At 34.3% G+C, this 15126-nt stretch overlaps 1 protein-coding gene across 1 annotated transcript in view; it reads left to right on the forward strand.

The window, feature by feature from the left end:
* Positions 1–15126, forward strand: part of LOC112856859 (butyrophilin subfamily 1 member A1-like) — a 75603-nt gene that overhangs the window by 51596 nt on the left and 8881 nt on the right. Inside the window, exon 6 of the mRNA XM_025920160.1 lies at positions 10381–10401. Coding sequence (XP_025775945.1) covers positions 10381–10401 — 21 coding nt within the window. The remainder of the gene's footprint in view (positions 1–10380; positions 10402–15126) is intronic.

The raw sequence follows: 15126 nt of genomic DNA on the forward strand, positions 1-15126 counted from the left end.
TATCAGATTACCATGTTTTTCCAAGTGCACATAGGATATTTTCCAGAATAGATCACCTACTTTGTCACATATCAGGCCTCAACAAGTACAAAAAAACTTTCAGATCATAACATATATGTTTTCTGACCACAATGTCATGAAATTTGAAATCGACCACAAGAAAAAAAAATGGAAACATCAAAAATACATGGAGGTTAAAGGACATCTTACTCAGGAATGGATGGATCAACCAGGGAATTAAAGAAGAAATAAAAAAAAAATACACAGAAACAAATGATAATGAAAACAAGATGGCCCAAGACCTTTGGGATGAAGCATAAGCTGTAGAAAAAGGGAAATATAGAGTAATAGAGGCCTCCTTCAAGAAGTAAGAAAAATCTCAAATACAAAAACTAAGCTTACACCTGAAAGAGATATGTAAACAACAACAAACAAAGCCTCAAACCAGCAGAATAAGAGAATTAAGACGGATTAGAGCAGAAATTTATGATAGAGAAAATAATGAGGAAAAAAAGAACAGGCGAATGGGAAAAGGATCTGGTTGAAAAAACTAATAACATTTATAAACTCCTAGCCAGATTTATCAAAAAGAAAGAGAAAGGACCTCAATAAATAAAATCACAAATAAAGGAGGAGAGATCACAACAAACACTACATTAATACAATTATAAGAGAATGTCATGAAACATCATATGTCAAGAAACTGGGCAACTTGGTATAAATGTACAAACTCCTAGAAACATATAAACTACCAAAGTTAAATGGAAAGAAATTGAAAACTTGAACAGACCAATAACCACCACCAACAATAAAAATGGAATCATTAATCAAAAATCCCCCAACAAAAAAGTTCAGGGCAAGAGTCTTCACAAGTGAATTTCAACAAAAATGTACAGAAGACTTAATACCTATTTTTCTAAAAATGTTCCAAAAAATAGAAATGGAAAGAAAACTTCCAAACTCATTCTATGAGGCCAGCATTATTGTGATTCCAAAACCAGATAAAAATCCCACAAACAGGGAAAAAAAGGCCAATATCCCTCAAGTAGAAAATTGAATCTAAGGTACATTAATAGAATTATTCACCATGATCAAGTGGGATTTATTCCTGGGCTGCAAGCGTGGTTCAATATTTGCAAAATCAATCAACATGATACACCACATTAACAAAATAAAGAATAGGGACAATACATTCCTCTAAATGGATGCAGAAAAAGAATTTAACAAAGTACAGCATCAAATATTTAAAAAAAAAACATAAACCTCAATAAAGTAGAGATAGAGGGAACATGCTGCAACATCATAAAGGCCATAAGGAAAAGGCACACAGCTAATATCATCTGATATGGAGAAAAACTAAGAGGTTTTCCTCCATGATACAGGAGCATGACAGTGATACCCACTCTCAGCAGTTATTAAAAATACTACTGGAAATTCTAGCCTGAGATATCAGATGACAAAAAGACATATAAAGTATCAAAATTGGCAACAAAGAAGTCAAATACTCACTATTTGCAGACAACATGATACTGAATATAGAAAATTGTCAAAATGTCTATACTACCAAAAAAATTGCCATATTTAATGCAAACCCTAACAAAATACACCAGCATTTTTCAGAGATGGAATATTTCTAAGAATTTATGGAACCGCAGAAGACCTGGAATAGCAAAAACAACCTTGAAAATGAAAAGAAAAGCTGGAGACATCATAATTCCAGACTTCAAGTTATATTACAAAGTTGTAATGATCAAGACAATATGATACTGGCACTACAACAGACCCATACATCAATGGAAAAGAATAGAAAACCCAGAAATGGACCCACAACTATATGGGCAACTTATCTTTGACAAAACAGGAAAGAATATCCAATGTGAAGAAGACAGTCTCTTGTACAAATGATGTTGGGAAAACTTGAAAGCAAGAGGCTAAAGAAGGAAAAGGACCACTCTGAATACCATACACAAAAGTAAATTAAAAGAGGGTAAGAGGCATAAATGTTAGTGAGGAAATCATTGAAATCCTAGAGGAGAAAACAGTAACCTCTTCCACATTGGCCATTACTAGCTGTTTCTCCAGAGGCAAGGAAAACAAAAGCAAAAACAAACTATTGGAAATTTACCAAGATAAAGCCTCTCTACAGTGAAGAAAACAATCAAACTAAAAGGAGACATTTGGAATAGGAGGAGATATTTACAATTGACATATCTGGTAAAGGGTTATTATCCAAAATAGATGAAGAACTTTTAAAACTCAACATCAAAACAACAAATAATACAGTTAAAAATGGTCAAATGATATGAATATACACTTTTTTCTAAAAAAGGTGTTAATGGCTAAGAGAAGCAAGAAAAGATGGTCAATATCACTCATCAATAAGGAAACACAAATCAAAAGTAAATTAAATATCACCTCAAACCAGTGAGAAGGGCCAGAATTAACAACACAGGAAAAAACAGATGTTGGCAAGGATACACAGAAAGGGGAACCCCCTTACACTGTTGATGGGAATGCAAACTGGTTGATCCACTTGGAAAACAGTATGTAAATTCCTCAAAAAGTTAAAAATAGAACTACCATAAGATCCAGCAATTGCACTACTAAATATTTACCCAAAGGATACAAAAAATACTGACTTAAAGGCGTACATGCATCTGTTGTGTTTAGAAGCATTATCTAATATATCCAAACTATGCAAATTTGCAAAAATAAAAAGGGCTCAAATTCCCATAAACTGATGAATCAATAATGAACATGTGAAAAAAATATACATTTACATAATGTATATGTAATGTAATGTATAATGTAATGTGTGTGTGTGTGTGTGTGTGTGTGTGTGTGTGTGTGTGTATAATGGAATATTACTCAGCAATAAAAAAAAAAGAATGAAATCTTGCCATTTGGGAAGTCATGGATGTAGCTAGAGATTATCATGCAAGGTGAAATGAGTCATTCAGAGAAAGACACATACCATAAGATTTCATTCAAATGTGGAATTTAAGAAACAAAACAAATGAACATATGAAGGTAAAAGAGAGAGAGGCAAACCATAAAACTGATTCTTAAGTAGACAACAAACTGCGGGTTGCTGGAGGGAAGGTGGGCTGACCAATGGGTTAAATGCGTGATGGGTATTAATGAGGGCACTGGTTGTGATGGGCAATGGGTATCTATAGAACTGGTGAATGACTAAATTCTACTTCTGAAACCAATACTGCACTGTATTTCAACTAACTGGAATTTAAGTAAAGACTTGAAACTCAAATTAAAAAAAAATAGCATTTTCATTTTGGGAGGTAAATACCCAGTGGTGGATTTATGGATCATATGGTGTTTCTATTTTTAAATTTTTGCACAATCTCCATACTGTTTTCCCCAATGGCTCCACCAGGTTACATTCCCACCAACAGTGTCTGAGAGTTCCCTTTACTCTACCCCCTCGTCATCTTATGTTATTTCTTGTCTTTTTGGAACCAGCCATTCGAACAAGTGTAAGGTGATAATCTTATTGTGGTTTTGATTTGTAAATTGTTTATAATTACTAATGTTGAATATATTATCAAGTATATGTTGACAATCTGTTTTCTTTAGAAAAAAATGTCTATTCAGGTCCTCTGCCCATTTTTAAATCAGATTGTTTTTGGTATTGTTCATTGTGTATAAATTCTTTACATATTTGGATATTAACCTCTTCTTGGATATATTATTTGCAAACTTCTCTCATTCAAGGATTTGCCTTTATATTTTGTTGATGACTTCCTTTTCTGTTGAAGAATTTTTACCTTAGTGTTGTCCCAGTACTTTATTTTTGCTTTTATTTTTCCTTTCCTGGGGCAATATGTTCATAAATATGATGCTAAACTAATGACGAAGAGATTACTGCCTCTGTTTTCTTTTAGAAGCTTTATGACTTCAGGTCTCACATTTAGATCATCAATCCATATTTATTGTATTTTTGTGTATTGTGTAAGAAAGTGGTCCAGTTTCATTCTTTCACATATACCTGTGCAGTTTTCTCAACACCACTTGTTGAAAAACCTTGTTTTCTCATGATATATTCTTGCATCTTCTGTCATAGGTTGACTATATACATGTGGGCTTATTTCTGTGCTCTGTATCCTATTGATCTATGTGTCTATTTTTGTGTTAGTACTATACTGCCTTGATTACTGCAGTTTGTAGTCTATCATTAAATCTGCCATTGTGATTCCATTATCTTTGTTCTGAAATCAAGATTTCTTTAGTTATACAAGTTTTTTTTTTCTGTGATTCCATAAAAGTTTTAGGATTATTTGTTCAAGTTATCTTAAAAGATGTTGTTGGCATTTTGTTGGATTTGTACTGAAACTTTAGGTTGCTTTAGGTAGGATGGACATTTTAAATATATAAATTATTCTAAAAAGCAAGCATAATACATTTTTCCATTTGCTTGTGTCATTGCAATTTGAATATATTATTATTATTATTATTATTATTATTATTGTCTAATTGTGGCAGCTAGGATTTTCAGCACTACTATGAGGAATAAAAGTGGTGAGACTGAATATCCCTGTCATATTCAAAACTTAGAGGGAAAGATTTCAGTTTTTCACTATTGTATGATGTTAGATTGAATTTTTTATATATCACCATTATTATGTTGAGATATTTTCCCTCTAAATCCACTTTGTTGAGAGTTTTTATCAGGAAGGAATGTCGTAATTTGACAAATGCTTTTTCTTCCTCTAGTGAGATGATCATATGTTTTTTATCCTTTCTCTTATTAATGACATTAATCACATTGACTGGTATGTGAATGGTGAAAACATGCTTGCATCCCTGAAATAATTACTACTTGATCATGGTTAGTGATTTTTTTTAATGTATTGTTGAATTTGGCTTTGCTAATATTTTTTTTGGCAATTTTCATGCATGTTCATCATAGATACTAGCCTGTAGTTGTATTTTTGTTTTTTGTTTGTTTTTGTTTATTTTTAGTATTTCATTTTGTTCTGTTTTTCTGTACCTTTGGTTTGGTCTCAGGGTAATGCTGACCTCATAGAAAGAATTTGAATGCTTTCTTCCATATTCTATTTTTTAATATAGTTTCAGAAGAATAGGTATTAATGCTTCTTTAGATGTTTGGTAGAACTTACCAGTGACACCATTAGTCCTGGACTCCTGTTTGTTAAAAGTTTATTAATTATTAATTTTATTATTATTAAGTGGCTTTTCAAATTTTCTATTTTTCCTGATCGAGTTTTGGAACTTGGTATCTTTCTAGGAATTTACCTATTTTTTTCTAGTTTGTCCAATTTGTTGACATTTTTTTAAATAATATTCTCTTATAATCTTTGCAAACCTGCTGTGTTTTTTTTTTCCATTATCTGATTTTTATTTATTGTGTCCTCTCTTTTTTTTTTCTTGATAAACCTGGCTATAAATTTACCAATTTTGTCTAACTTTTCAAAGAAACAGCTCTTGGTTTTATTTATATTTTCAACTTTGTCTCTATTTCATTTACCTCTGCTCTAATCTTCATTTTCAGTAGCATTTTTGGTTGTCCTTTCCCTTTCTAGCTCCTTTAGCAGTAAGTTTAGATTGATTACTTGAGAACCCACAGCTAACATTATACTTAATGGTGAAAAGCTGAAAACTTTTCCTCCACGTTCAGAACATGACAAGTATGTCCATTCTCAACATCTTTTTACAACATAGAATGCTTATGTATTCTAAAATGCTGAGGCATTTTAACAGTATGGATTCGTTGTAAACATAAGCATAGAATTTTTTCCCATTTCCTTGTGTCTTCTTCAATATCTTTCATCAGCATTTTGTAGTTTTTAGATTACAAATCATTCACCTCTCTGGTTAGGTTTATTCCTAGGTATCTTATGGTTGTTGGTGCAATTATAAATCGGATCAATTCTTTAGTTTCTTTTTCTGCTGCTTCATCGTTGATGAATTAGGAATTCAACATTTCTGCACATTTCTATACATTGTACTTCTGTACAAGATTTCTGTACATTGATTGTGTATCCTGTGGTTTTATTGGATTCCTGTATCATTTCTAGGAATTTTTTGATGGAGTCTTTTGGGTTGTCTATATCATTTAATCTGCAAGTAGTGAAAGACTGACTTTTTCCCTATCTATTTGGATGCTTTTTATTTCTTTAACTGTCTGATTGCTGAGGCTTGTAATTTCAGTGTCAAATAACAGTGATGAGAATGGATATCCCTGTTTTGTTCCTGACTGTAGATGAAAATCTTTCAATTTTTCTCTAGTGAGATGATGTTAACTATGGGTCTTTCATATATGGCCATTATTTTTTTATGTATGTTCCCTCAATCCCTACTTTTTGAGTTTTTGTTTGCCAGAGTGTGGCAAATTTTAACTAGGTATGCTCTGGTCTGCTTATTATATGATAGCTGATGTGACTTCCAGTAGAACTGAAGCCTTGCAGGACACTGTGGTTGGGAGACATGGTGTGGACAGAATTTCTGTCGGTCCACTGAGGAAGGAACCTGCCTTGCTGGGACTGAGGCACACTTGACAGGGAAATGGAAATATTGGCAGAGCACAGGGGTGTGAGACTTGGTGTAAGCAAGGTAGGCAGCCAGTCTCAGCGCTGTGTATTTACTAAAGGTTGTTCTGTGTTTATACTGAGTGGTGAGGGAGACAGATATCACCAACCAACTCCTTTGTTTCCAGTGAGGGGTTCTTGTGTCTGCTGCTCTCAGAGAAGCATTCACTGAAGAGTGAATAATCTCCCCTCTGTGTGTTCCCTGTGTTTTTCAGATTCCCATTTCCATGCTGTCTGTCCCTAGGTAGTTTGCCTGTCTTCTAGCAATGAGCATTGCAGGGTCCATTCCAGTAAAGGCTCCCAACTTTGAAAACAACAGACTTTAGGGACATGGTTTGGGCAGGGGCTGCACTGGTCTTCTGGAAGAGGGTCTCATCTCACTGAGACTGATGCAGGTTTTGCTGATAAGGGCAATCACAGGCTAGGAAGACAGTGTCAGGGTTGAGCTGCCTTTGACAGAAGGCTTTGTAATTATTATCAATGGTGTGGGAGGGAAGTGGAACATTCTGAAACTTTTGTCCCTGTAGAGGGGTCCCTATGAATGCCACCTGCCACTCAAGTGCTCCAAGAAGAATAACAATCCCTACCTGTGTTCCCCAAGCATTCCTCCAGCCAAGCCACCTGCCCTTGTGGTGTTTGCCTGCCTTCTCCACAGGAGTAGGACAGTACTTTTTGTTCTGTATCCCAGTTAAGCCTCCTGATGTTAAAAACTCCAGGCTTTAAGCCCTATTGGATAAAAAAAATTCTAGGAAATAAGCTCCTTTGTCATTCCCAGTCAATGGCTTTGAGGAAGTGTCCTCCTTGTGCATTTCCCTGCATAATTCTCTCTCTCTCTCTCTGTCTCTGTCTCTGTCTCTGTCTTTGTCTCTGTCTCTCTCTCTCTCTCTTGTCTTTCTCTGCAACCAGGGGTCCCTCCCTTCCACAGTGCCCAGGATCCATGTCTCCCCCAAACCATGTCTTTGCATTTCCTACTTTCCTCAATGTCGCCTTTTCTCTCCCTCTAGTTGTGAAGTTGTTCTGTCAGTCTTCAGGTCAATTTCATAGGTATTCAGAATGATTTGACAGCCATCTAGTTTTGTTTAAGTAATGAGAAAAGCCTAAAGTTCTCCTACTATGCAATCATCTTAGCTCTGAAGCAGGAAACCTTGAAAAGGAAGGAAAAGCTCATGGTATCACCCTTCTGGGTACCATAATGTACTGCAAAGCTATAATAATGAGAACAGTACTTTATTGGCACAAATGTGGATAAATAGATACATGAGCACAACAGAATAGCCCCCAAATAAGTCCTCACTTATATGGACAATTATTCAGTGACAAAAGAGGCAAGAATATACAATGGGGAAACTATCCATTCAATAAATGATGTTGAGAAAACTAAAAAGATACTTGCAAAAGAATGAAATTTGACCACTTTCACACCATAAACAAAAGTAAATTGATAACGGGTGGAAAGACATAAATGTAATATCTAAACCATAAAAGTCTTAGAAGAAAACATAAACAGTGAGTTCTTTGACAAAAGTTTGAGCAATATTTACTTGAATCTGGTTCCTCAGGCAAGGACAGCAAAAACAAAAACAAACTATTAGGACCATATCAAACAATTTTTTTTCACAGCCAATGTAACTATTAACAAAATGAAAACACAACCCACTTAATGGGAATAGATACTTTCAAATTATGTATCTAATAAGGGATTCACTATGAAAATACATAACAAACTCATACAATTCAATATGAAAAACTCAAGCAACCCAATTTAAAAATGGGCAAAGATCTGACTGGAATTTTCAAAAAAGACGTACAGATATACAATGGTTACAGGAAAATATGCTAAACATCACTAACCATTAGGAAAATGTATATCAAAGCCACAGTAATATATAATCTCACATCTATCACCATGACTAATATCAAAAGGACAGGAAACAACAAATTGTAAATATGTGGAAAGGGATAATGTGAACTGTTGGTGGGAATATAAATTGGTGCAGCCATTATTGAAAACTGTTTGAGGATATTAAAAATAAATAAAATTGAATTATCACATTATCCAGTAATTTCAGTACAAAGTAATTATCTAAAAATTAAAAACACAAGTTTAAAAAGCATTTCTAAGTTTATTACAGCATTACTTACATAGCCAAGATATGGAAGAAACATAAATGTCCAATGATTGTTGAATGGATAAATAAAACATAGTGTGTGTATATATATATATGTTTATATCTATATAATGGAATATTACTTAGCCATAAAAATGAATTAAGAAAGAATGAGATATTGCCATTTGAGACAATATGGATGTACCTAGATAGTACTATGCTAAGTGAAATAGTTCAGATGAAGAAAGCCAAATACCATATGATTTCTTTTGCATGTGGAATCTAAAAATCAAAACAGAGACACCTGGGTGGCTCAGTTGATTGAACGTCTGACTTCTGCTCAGGTCATAATCTCGTGGTTTGTGAGTCCAAGCCCTAGTTTGAGTTCTGTGCTGACATCTCAGAGCCTGGAGTCTTCTTTGGATTCTGTATCTCCCTCTCTTTCTCCTCCCCGCCCACACTTGTGCTCTCTCTCTCTCTCTCAAAAGTAAATAAACATTATTTTTTAATACAAATAAAAATTAAAACAAACTAAGGAACAGAACAAAACAAACTGTGGTTTTAGATGTAGAGAATAACTGATGGTTGTTATAGAGGATATTGGTGGGGGAATAAATGAAATGAGTAAAGGGAAATAACAGGTGCTATCTTTCAGTAACAAAATATATTTAGAAAACGGGTATAGTTTCTCAGGGTCCACATAAGAGTGAAAACATATGGTATCTGTCTTTCTCTGTATGACTTATTTCACTTAGCATGGGGGAGGGGAAGGAAAAAAAAAAGTTAGAGAAGGAGGGACCCAAAACATAAGAGATTTAAAAACTGAGAACAAACTGAGGGTTTGATGGGGGGTAGGAGGGAGAGGAGGTTGAGTGATGGGTATTGAGGAGGGTACCTGTTGGGATGACCACTGGGTGTTGTATGGAAACCAATTTGACAATAAATTTCATATTAAAAAAAAGAAGTAAAAAATAAAATAAAAATGGGTATATAATGTACAGCACAGGGAATATAGTCAATACTATTCTATTATACTTGTATGGTGGTCAATTATAACTAGACTCAATTTGCTCATGATTTCATAAAACACAAATATTCAATCACTACCTTTTGGTAGTGGAAACTAATAAAGTATATCCGGTCAATTATGCTTCAGTTAAAAAAAAAATCTTGCTGTGTGAACAAGGGTTTAAGATAATAACATTTTGCACTCTCCTAAGCATAGAGATATGATTTTGGAGATACATACTTTACTCTCATTCTCTTTGAATGACCTCCTCCAACCGTCATAAATGTAGTTAATAGTGTCAGAAAGAGATTTATTCAAACAGTTTGAAAAATTTTAAAAGCATTTGGCAATACTTGTTACAGTGTTGTCCTTTGGGGATATTTTAATGTAAGACAGCTCAGAACTACTAAATATCAAACAGGTCCACTATTCTCGAGAGAATATCATCCTGGGCAGTGTTAGAGGGTCATGGCTCAGACCTCTCTGAATCATAGTACAGGTTCTCAAAACTCTGTGAATAAGCTCTATGAGGATGAAACTTGTATTTACTTGTTATCCAGCTGCACAACACATGGCTCACAGATACAAAATATAGTTTCCAACCTCCATCTCTAATAAACCGCATCATCTTCACAGAGCAGTGAACTCTCAGAATTTTTAGTTTCACTCTAACTAATTTGTGTATTTCCTCTTAAAGGTAAACTCCGGAAAGAATATGGTAAGTCATTCATTACTTCCTTGTGTATATCATATTGATCACAGTATAAAAAGTCAGGCCTTTTTTGAAGGAAAGTTTTAAGAGAAAAACACTTGGTAAAGATATAAGTATATACATACCACTCTGGAATTTGGGATTGTGCATTTCCTTTCATTTTTTTCTTTTTTAAAAAAAAAATTAAAGGTTTTTATTATTGAGAGACAGAGAGAGGCAGAGCATGAGCAGGTGAGAGGCAGAGAGAGGAGGAGACACAGAATCTGAAGCAGGTTCCAGGCTCCATGCCGTCAGCACAAGGCCTGACACGGGGCTCGAACTCCCAAACCGCGAGATCATGACCTGAGCCGAAGTTGGATGCTCAACCGACTGAGACACCCAGGCGCCCCTCATTTTTTCTTAATTAGGTTGTTCGAGTGTCCATGAGCTCTGTTAGGTCATGCTGTGTCTAATCCCTTGAAGTTTGCAAATGTTGCTTTGATTCTACAGAGAGGAGAAACTGGGTAATACTTGAGGAAAATACTAAAGGAAGGTCTGCAGTTAAATCTACCAGATATACTGAAAAGGTACAGGGTGCTACATTTCAATGCACAGCACAGCCTTGTCTACTATCCAAATCTCTACTAATGTTAGCTATTCTCACTTTTTGTTGTTTGAAGTGCATGTTTTACTTGCTAACCCACTTTCACTGGAATTGAGAAAAGGAAGCTTGTGTAAAATGTACTTGGAGAACATTTTTTTTTCTCTTCTGCATTTTCAAAATTTCCTCATGTCTTGAGGATTATTTCTTACCTATTCTGACCCACTAAAATTTAAAAAATTTTCCTCATGTACCACACACCAGTTTCCAAAGTAGAAATTGCTGTTTGTATTATCATCAGACTATGCTCCTAGATGAAGCATTAGAGGAAAATTATGTCTTTCAATGCCCAGGATTTCTTCTTGGGATGAGCAATAAAGACTAATTAGCTGTTTCAGGTTGTTTCTGGCTCTGGATATATTCTTCTCCCAAAGGCTCACTGATCTTGTCCCAGTCTCTTGTAGTTCAAACCCCATGTGTAATCTGGATGAACTTTGCTTGGGAAATATTCTAGGGTGACATCCACACAATCAGCAGATGGAACAGAATGGACTGACTTAGTTCTTGGAGAAAGGAGACCGTAGATGATGGAGTTATGAGCATATTTCATGATACTATGCAGTCTCTTAGAAATTATCTATTTGAGATAATGTACACAATGCCTTCTTTTTTATTTTTTGTTTTTTTCTTCTGTAGCTTTTAATTTTCACCTACTTGACTAATATTTTACCAAGTCAGATGTTGAAAGATTTGAGTAAAGTCTGTTTCTTTAGAAATTCTTCCATATATACTTTGTTGAATTCTTTATTATATATTTGTTTTTACACAGAGCTCTTACGTGAACAGAAAGGTGAGTAGTATTTGTTTAAATTTTAGTGGCAGACATCATAGAAAAGTATATTGGTCAACTAAAATTTAGCAATTGATTCCATATCATAAACTATTTTTTAAACGGTCTTTCTTTTAAGTGGTTTCTCTATATATGATTAGTCATAAGTTGAAACTATTTTGTATTTTGTAACATTATAAATTATAAGTTCTATAAATGATTTGCATTTTAAAAGCGTCACACTGTGGTATCTTTGTTGAAATCTTTCTCCTGTTTATTGTTTTGTTTTTTACAGTCTCAATAAGGTGTTCAGATATTCCTTTATGATTTTTCTACTATTACTTCTTAAATACAAATTAATACCTGAATTTTGATCTTCATATTGGTTTCTTCTAATATCTGAATCTATATTATTAAATAACAATTAATGCTAATTCTATTTTATACAATAGGATGCCAATCAAATATATCACCATCAATATTGGGCACTTTTAAAGACTTTGCATTTTTCTATATGATATATACAATTTTAAAAATATGATATGCATAAGCTTTGATATACCATATGCATATTTTTGTTTTGATTTTTCTTTATTCTTGGCCTTGTTTTTAGGAGAATTTTTTATGGTAATTTGGTCTCTGTACCTTTGTACTTGTTTTTCTCTATTCCTGAAATATTTTATTTCTGTAATCATTTCCTAATTAACTCTGTTTTTCCTGTGGGAACCTGGTGAACCCTCACTAGTTGAGAGAGGGATATGAGTAGTCTATGGTATCTCACAGCCATGCATTCTCTCATTATTGTTTTTCATGGTGATCTGTGCATGTGACAGGTCAGAGCTATGTGTCCTCCTTTACTGAGGGAGCCTGATCCATGCGGAGCTAAGGGCGGCCAGTCCACAAATATCTGTTGAGTGGAAAAAATTATTTGTATTTATATTTTTCTTTGTCAAATTGTTTTGCTCCTTGTTTTTCTAGATTATGTATGAAAGAAAATATTAGCTAGGAAACAGACCTAATGTTTTATTTCCTGATCTAGGGTTTAAAGATCACATAACACCTAATTTTTGGAGAAACACTTATGTCAAAATTAATTTCTTATATTCCCTTAATACTATATTGAATTGAATCTCATGTCTTTGGCCATGCAACTCTGGGCCAAGTGAGGCAAGGTGAAGAATCTTGTCCTGGAGATGCCTAGAAATATATTTGGCATGAGACTTTCAGTTAGGCTCTATGTGACCTCAAGAGAGTGATGTGGAGGGAACACTTCCTAAGAGAGTTATTAAGTACTCCTCTCCCATGAAAGGCTATCGTTCGTGTTGGAATTGACAGGGAGAACCTTAAGGAATCTGCCAAAATCCTCTCCAAAAGAAAGTGATAATTTGAACATCTAAGCACGCAGACTACCCTCATGTGAGACAAGTTTTTCTCCTTCCTTTACACAAACTCCCACTCCACTCCACCTTCAGTTCTCTTTCCTGGAGGAACCACAAGTTTCATGGGAGGTGAGAGAAGGTAGGAGACCTGAGGCAGAAGGGAAATGGGCCATTGCATGGCCTGAACAATTTAATACTCAAAATAGACATGAAAAAATAATTCTGGGAAATTTATTTGAAACGTTAACAGTGAGATTAAATAAGGTTGTTTTTTGCATAAACTTGATGATTTCTAAGTTATTCTACAAACCAGTTATAAAGCCACATATAACTATGGCCCTATACTCACGTTTGGTCAAATGTTTAATAAATAGCTATTGAAAATATACTTGTTTAAATAAATTTGGTAATGTCAAGAAACATACTATATTATTATCTACTCAAGAAAATTCTCAAGAAAGGCCTTGTGAACAGTTTTGCTGACTCTTCTCTGAAACACTCAAAGAAATGGGTTATCCCGAAGTGGTTGGGGGTACAATCCATTGAAATTCCAATCGACCCTAAGTCTGCAGCCATGTGGCGTTCATTCTGGAAGACAAATCTGCAGTAAGTTTATATTAATGTAAGATAAACATGGTATGTTTCCAAGACTGTACATCTAAACAGCCTGTAGTTTGGAACATTTTAAGGTGTGAAGAGGGAAAGTACCTCCTTATTTCTAAAAATCCAAGACAGACACCTTAAGTTTTTATGGTTGCTCAAATAAAGGATATATTGCTAGAGCTGAGTATGCCAAATATACCACGTCTTTAATGCAAAGTAAGGTAAACCAAACCCTCCATTTCAGTAAATCCTCCTTTCTCAGAAGCACCCCCCACTTCATTTCCTTCTTATAAGCTGCCAGGTATTGTAAATGAAGTGTGATAAAATGAGGGTCTGAAGGCCACTTTCAGACTTCCCTCTTATCCTGGAAAGAATGGGTAGAATTTGTAGGTCCTTGGCACTTATATTCTCAAATTTGAGACATCATCCAAAAGAGATCACTTTTAATATCCTATTTTATATCTACATAAACACATTTACAAGTCAAATAGTATGTATTTAGTTTGTGTTTATTATTATTATTATTATTATTATTATTATTCAGGAAATAACTATCTCTCTCTGTGTCACACATATACACTGGATCATTAAGTCTTTGTTCTCAGGGTCTCTGTTTTCAAATTGAGACCAAGTAATAGGACAGATATTCCATGAATAGGGATAAGAGGACACGTTCTAACATACATTTTCTTTCTTTATTTCTTTATATAGGGAACATAGAAAAAAAGAACGGTAAGTGATATTTATATTTGACTGAAGCAGTGTTTGAATATCCCATATCAATATTCCAATATTGATGTTCTTTCATTATTATTAAAGAACAAATTCCAGGCACCCCATGTGTGACCTAAAAGTTTTTGAAACAAGTAAAGTATCTTCCTGCTACTTTAAAAAGTGAACATAACTATTCATAAGACAAAGTTTTAGGCATAAATACAGAAGAACAAGATGAATCCATGTGTGCCATTAGCGCTGGAACTCAGGTCTTAAGTTCAGTGCCATTCAGTGAGGTCATTTGTCTTTTGTATATATAGTAATTAACTGAATATTTTACAGTCAGTGCTTAAGAAACAGTGAGACAAAAGGACTATCTTTCTTTATGGAAGTTGCTATAAGAATGATACAAATTCCACATTTAAATAATAAATAAAAAACAAATATTCTAATATTTGTTATGGAGGAGGGTTAATGATGCCATGGATAGTACAACAGTTGGACTGGGCTTAGACATGAGGTTCTAGATTTGCTAAAGAAGGTCAATGCAGAAGAGGCTGGAGATATTGAAAAGGACAGGTAGGTCAAAGAGAGAACTACCACGTGTAAAGCAGAAAGCACAACAT

The sequence above is a fragment of the Puma concolor genome, chromosome A1, assembly GCF_028749965.1.
Source record: "Puma concolor isolate L17-30 chromosome A1, mPumCon1.1.hap2, whole genome shotgun sequence".
Classification (NCBI taxonomy): Eukaryota; Metazoa; Chordata; class Mammalia; order Carnivora; family Felidae; genus Puma; species Puma concolor.